General features: G+C 48.3%; 1 protein-coding gene across 3 annotated transcripts in view; it reads left to right on the forward strand.

Moving 5' to 3' along the window:
* LOC115535780 (cAMP-dependent protein kinase inhibitor beta) overlaps positions 1–6787 on the forward strand; it is a 14325-nt gene extending 7538 nt beyond the window's left edge. For all 3 annotated transcript variants that reach the window (XM_030347258.1, XM_030347260.1, XM_030347259.1), the window contains 2 exons: positions 3637–3797; positions 4561–6787. In XM_030347258.1, coding sequence (XP_030203118.1) covers positions 3637–3797; positions 4561–4646 — 247 coding nt within the window. In that variant the 3' untranslated portion in view covers positions 4647–6787. The remainder of the gene's footprint in view (positions 1–3636; positions 3798–4560) is intronic.

Below are 6787 nucleotides of genomic sequence, written 5' to 3' on the forward strand. Positions count from 1 at the left end.
TCTCTCTCTCTCTCTCTCTCTCTCTCTCTCTCTCTCTCTCTCTCTCTCTCTCTCTCTCTCTCCCTCCCAGTCTCTCCCTGTCTCGCCCTCCCTCGCCCTTGTCCTCCCTCTTTGATTTTTCCACTCCCACCCTCCCCTCTCCGTGGTGCTGAACCCTGAGCGTACGGTGAAATGTCACCGAGCATACACACACACACACACACACACACACACACACACACACACACACACACACACACACACACACACACACACACACACACACACACATAGTATACACACACACACACACACACACACACACACACACACACACACACACACACACACACACACATATACATACACACACACACGGCCAGACATGCTGTTTGACTTTCATGACCAATAGGGAGGGGGAAAGGCTATGGCTATTTGCAAATGCTAATTGTATCAGAGCACAAGACAGAGAGAGGTTCAACTTTATTTCCATATCCAGTTCTCTCCAGCTCCTGTCCATCTGTTGATTCTAGAACATCCTCTGGCTAAAGGCACTGAAGAGAAAGGGTTGACATCAACCTGATGCCAATATTCCCCTTCCTGTTAGTTGTACAAATCCTACTAAGGCTTTGTGTATTTTATTTCAAAACAATAAAACATAAAGGTGCATCAAAACAAGCTGCATACCTACTCCATGAAGAGCCTTAAGAGTACATGACTGCTAGTGTAAGAATCAAAACACATTCAACTCATTGAATTTCAGAACCGTCTATTTCACTGCAATCACTTAGAGTAAACAGAATGGAGATTAGAGAGGGATAGGGAGACAGAGAGAAAGACAGAGAGATAGAGAGGGAGACGGAGGCAGCGAAACAGAGAAAGAAGCAAATAGAAACCGAGAGAGAGAGAGAGAGAGAGTAAGAGAGAGAGAGAGAGAGGATATTATTTAGACATGCTGATTGGTGGGCACAGCCTCCCCGACATCCTGTCAGAACGCGGCTGCCCGCTGCCTGTCGGCTCCGCTTGGCCTCATTCATTTTCCCATCATGCATTGCCTGTCTGGGGGCCGCCCATAGCGCGCCACCATTCAGCTGAGGGTTATCGCACTTGATTACATAGCACCCATGTTGTCCTGAACGGCTCTCTGGGGAGCCAGACAAAAGAACAATACAACACACACTCGCAAACATCCACACACAGACACATTGAGAGGTGAATGTGGAGAGATAATAGTGTGTCGCAGTATGCTGCTCAAATATTACACACCACATGAGACTGCTAGCGTTACTGTAAAACATGGCCGTGCGTTCTTCGAATGGAGCTAGGCTATCATCTTAAAAACGGACTCAGCTTCGACTCCGACTCCTTTAGCAGGGAGGAGTGGCAGATGAGAGCCGGGGATTAGACATTGGGTGGAAGGGACAGGAGGTTGATGGCACAAAAGGGTTTTTGTCGAACGCGCTGCATTAGGTTTCAGTCTTTAGTGTGTTCTACCGGCACAAACCTACAAAAAGTAGGCTAGCATGGTATCCTGGCAACATTGTGCTGTTGACACAATACGTCGTCTCGATTTGTTGTCATTGTTGACGGGAGCAGCGTGCGTGATCAGCACCGGAGCAATTGAAAGGGGTTAGAGCTTATGTAACCGATGAAACCGGAGACTGAAGTGACCGCTCCTGAGACACAATACACCCGCCAGTGCTCCATAGTATCGCACGCCAATTTTGGTTTTCCAGGTCAGAGTTTACATTACCTCTTCAGCCCCTCTTCAGGGGTTGAAGTGACATGTGTGTGTGTGTACGTGTGTGTAGGTCTCCACGTGTGTGTGTAAGTCTGTGTGTGTTGGTGTGTTGGCCTCTATGTGCAAGTGTGTATGTGTGTGTTCGCGTGAAGATCTCCATTTGTGTGAGTTTCTGTGGTATAAATGGTGAATGTGAATAGGTGAATGTATTAGTGTGTGTGTGTGTGTGTGTGTTTCCGTGCACGCCTGTTTCGTGTGACCACAAAGCTTTGTCTGCGGACCTGAAGGTGCGTGCTCGCTTACAGCCATCGCTCATGATCTCTGATGCCACCAGTGCTCCTTGGTGAGGAGAGAGAGTCGTCCCCCCTCAGAGACGAGGTTATGGAGGAACGAGGAGACAGAGAGCGATGGGTGCAGGGGCAGAGACAGTGAGTCGGTGAAAGGATGACACTCCTATGTTTGCCTACCAGAGGTGCTTTTTCTTTGCGTCGCCATGGCAACAGTTCACTGAGTGTGTGTCTATGTGTGTGTGTGCATATGTGTGTGTGGGTGTGAGTGCACAAGTTTGTTGTGGTGTGTGCACACACACACACACGTGTTGTGGGATGTGTGTGTATGTGTGTGTGTGTGCTGTAGTGTGTGTTTATTACGGCGTGTGTGTGTGTATGTTTGTGCACAATTATGCGTTAGTGTAATGGTCTGGGTTTGTGCGCGTGTGTGTGTACACTTGTTTTGCACATGCCCTTGTTGTGGGTCCTGCGTACGTTTGTGCATGTTGGTGTGTGCGTGTGTGCACGTGCGTGTGTCTGACAGGGGGTGTAATTCTGCCTGTCATCAATGTAGCCCAGAGCTGGCTGCCTGGCTGCTGGTTGCTATGTGAGCAGACAGACTGGGCTTTTCATGTGGATATTCCCACACGATCACACGAGTGGAAACGGGTTAAGGAGGTGCTTATGCTCGGTATTGTGGAGATATCTTTATATCTTTAATGATAAGTCAGTGACACGAGTGGCGGTTACCATGCAGAGATACGCGACGCACACATGCATGCATGTCTATGCTGTGGAAGAGTTGTAATGGGATATCATGCACGCCAGCACTTCAAAAGTGTGTCTTAACCACTTCAGATAAAGGCCCATTTTCACCATCGCTTATTTAGTGAGTATGTGAATAAGTTAGTAAATAAGTAGGTAAATTGTATTTATGTAGAACCTTTCACAGACAAGAAGTCACAGAGCGATGATACAAATACTTTTTCAGAAGCTAGGAGCTTGCAAAGGTAGGCTAAAGTGGGGCTAAAATGATGTGCGACAATTTGAAGCTGCTGCAGTAATCGGGCCGCAGTGGTGAAACTGGCCCTCTGCTCAAAGATTCCCATACATTCGGCTTCGGATACCCGTACTTGTGGTGATAGGATGCCTCATGCCAGTGACTGAGGACAAGATTGTAGATAGATTGCGTTTTATTGGCAGCGTTTGGACATGTGGATGTACCCTGACTACCTCACTTTTCATTGCACTTTGAGGCTGTGGCGTGATACCTTCCCAAAATTCGGTAAAAAAATCCTCGCCTCGTGAGACCCTCCTCATCTTGCGAGGTCACGCTCCGTTTCCCCCTGCCGATCAGGCCGGCCTTGACCAGAAATGGTCAAACGAGATGACCAATCAGCACGAGGAGCAGCTTCGGCTTACAAAACCCGAGGAAGGTGCAGCGATCGTCTGAGCTATCCGAGCAAAACCTTAGCTGAAATAGACAGAATAACCAAGTTAAAAGATGAGCCATCGATGCCCAGCCAAGGCCAGACGGATATTCACTGCCATATTCGGATACTGAACACCCTGTACTGAAATCATAATCTTGCATGCGTTGCATCAATTAATTTCGCCTAATCTCTCGCTCTACACCCCATGGTTCAGGTTCTGGCCGGGTTCTGAGATGACAGAGGTGGAGCCGGTGCTGGACTTTGCCACCTCGGGGCGATCGGGCCGGCGGAACGCCCTGCCTGACATCCTGGGTTCTCCGGCAGGCGTGGGCCCCACGGATTTACCCCTGAAGCTGGCCGAGCTCTCCCTCAAAGGTAGGCGTCGGGGCCGGTGGGGGCCCAGACTCCCGCTAGACATGAGTCTGGTCCAGTAAGGGCTGGAATGGTGTGTCACAAGGGATTCACAATTCAATGCATGAAATAGTATTGTATATAAAGTTATATGTTCTATATCTAGTGTGATGAGTGGATTACTTTAACAGAAAGATCTTCATTTGTGGCGCGTACATATTTACAGAGTCCATAATTGTTATGCCATATATTCTTAATTCTATAGAATAGATAGTTAGTTAGTTAGTTAGTAATTGTAAATATACCTGATATCGAACAATTGTGCAAATTAACTACGGGTCAAATAACAACAACATCAGTTCCTACACTGAAATAGGATAAGGGGAAGTACTGTATTATAATATTGTAAGATAAGATAGACTTTGTTGTTCCCTAAAGGGAAATTGTGATGAATCTAATAAACAAATTGTTCTGAACGCGAAGCTTTGATGCAGGATGCATCGTCTTCCACTAGTTTCCTCTATGAGCAACATAACAACATTGTGGTTGCAGATGCTGATCGCAATTAGCATTGTGATCATTGGAGGCATTGTACTCTGTGAACAATGTTGACAGAACAGCGCTAGGAAGTGAGTCCTTATTTTACCCTTTAAGTTTGTGTTGGTTTGTGTGGTATGCGTGTGTTTGTGCGCGTGTCTGGCCGTGTGTGTGTGTGTGTGTGTGTGTGTGTGTGTGTGTGTGTGTGTGTGTGTGTGTGTGTGTGTGTGTGTGTGTGTGTTGCGTGCAGATGGGCCGGGGACCGCCCAGTCACCCACGGGGGAGGTTCCCCAGGCGTCGGCGGAGAGCTCGTCGGAGGGAGGCGACGGGTCGTAGGGACCACCGCGCATGACTCCCCTCCCCCCACCCGTCCTCTCCACCCACTTTGAATGGGATGGGGGGGAGGGGGGGAGAGAGGACCTGAAGAAATCACAAGAGGGAGAGAAAGAGAGAGCGTGAGCGAGAGAGGAAGAGAAGCAGTGGTCCTTGTTGCGTTAGCACCGAGCTGCGCGGCGGCGGCGGCGGCGTTAGCAGACGAACCCTTGTCCAGAGGACGCCGAGGAAGCCCTGATGCCTTCACGCTCGCCGCCGCCGCCGTCTGACGCGCAAACAAACAGAGACAACGACATGTGAATAGAAAAAGAACCCTTTTTCACCCCAGTGACTGTTATGCACCCCAACACACACATACACACACGTGTACCTGTGTGGTCAGTGAGTCCTCTGCCCCCTCTCTAACCCCCTCCCCCCACCTACGTCGAGTCGTTCTTAACAAACAATGTCTATACTTTGTAGTGTCTGCACTGCTGTTCTCCTAGGAGGTTGTATACCGTGGAGCAGGAGGATTTGGACGGACGGTGACCGTGGACCATGTACAGAGAGACAACCGGCAGCTTTCAAACAGACCATGGGACCGGGAGGTGGTTGGCGGGGGGGCAGTGGTCCTCCTCTGAGGTTAGGCTGAGGTCTGACGATGCATATAACAGTGTGTGTTTAGTCGTAGGACATACATGTGTGAGGGGGTGGAGTCTGGTGGTGCATCTCGGTGGGGGGAAGACTCCTCCCACGAATCAGTAATAGGCTGAATGCTGTTTTTTTTTTTAAACATGGACCCCTTCAGAATTGGAAGAATGTTTGGATTGGCAAATCATGACAAAACCCCCACGAATTGTGACTGTTTATTTCCCTGAAGGGGCTTGGGTCTGTGTGTCTAGGGAAGGAGGGCTGCTACAAGGTTCCACCCTTTCAAGACAGTTATCTTGGAGACTAATATTTTGTGACTTTCCTGAAAAGATACGGCTTTTCACTGCCAGGCTTCATAGACATACACGCGTGCACATACACACACACACACACACACACACACACACACATACGCAAGATGGTTTATTTAGTGCCGGACCAAGGCGGTCTTGAAGAGGCTATACTTTAATTTCCTTTCATTCAAAAATGTGCCTATAGTGGCAGTGTTTTCAGCCCCGGAGGTAGTCCCTCTCTGACGCAGCATTAAACAATAAGAGGCTTCGCTGATATATTGTTTTCCATTATTATTCAGTCGTATTCAAACAACACTGAATAAAACATCCTCCCATGCTACACAGACGGAACAACGTGTTCATCCAGCGTTGGACAAACTCTGGCATTGCCATTGAACTCTCGACACTCAAAGAAAGAAATAATGAATCAACAAGCAAACCGACCAATGAGAGGCGCCAGGCCACCCGTGCACGCCTGGTGTCGGCAGCATATGCCCGCCAAACGGGAAGCGAGGGGACGCGATCCCGGTGACGATCGCCAACCATGTGTTTCATGCGCCGTCGCGGCGAAAGAATTAATCACACACTCACCAAAAAAAAGATGGCAGCACGCACGTTCCTCGCTCCTTCTGTCCCGACACCCCCTCAAAGGCCCGTTCTGCGGGGAGCAACTTGGAAAAAAGGAAAAAAAGTGTTCACACTCATCAACACTTCAGCTCGACTGCGAGGGAGAGAGCCGCAGGGAATGAGAAAATATGGCGAGGAAAAAGAAGAAGAAGAAAAAGAGAGCGAGTGAACATGGACACAGCTCTCCTGTAACACGTTATCCTGATGTCTGATCTCTGAGGCTGTACTGTACATAGGCCTATGTTTTCCCGTGTACATGTGTGTGATTCATCATGACATGGTACTTTTTCGACTGGGTACGATGGAGATGCTTTGACACTGATTCTTGTCCGTCTGTGGTCGTGTTACTAAAAAAGGGTATTGCCAGTCCGCTGTTGACGTTTGTTTCTTCTCTTGCTTGGGAGGACATTGTATTATTAATGACAAGAAACTGTTTCAAATTGATGATGACCAAATTCAGAGGTGTATTTTTGTTCAGTCTTGATCAGGAGTGGTTCATAATTTAGTTTGATATGTGGATCCCATACCAATGCAATGTGTTGACTCTTATCTGGTGGTGGAAAAATGCCATAATAAATCCCTGGTCTTTGTATA

This window comes from Gadus morhua, chromosome 22 (genome assembly GCF_902167405.1).
Source record: "Gadus morhua chromosome 22, gadMor3.0, whole genome shotgun sequence".
Classification (NCBI taxonomy): domain Eukaryota; kingdom Metazoa; phylum Chordata; class Actinopteri; order Gadiformes; family Gadidae; genus Gadus; species Gadus morhua.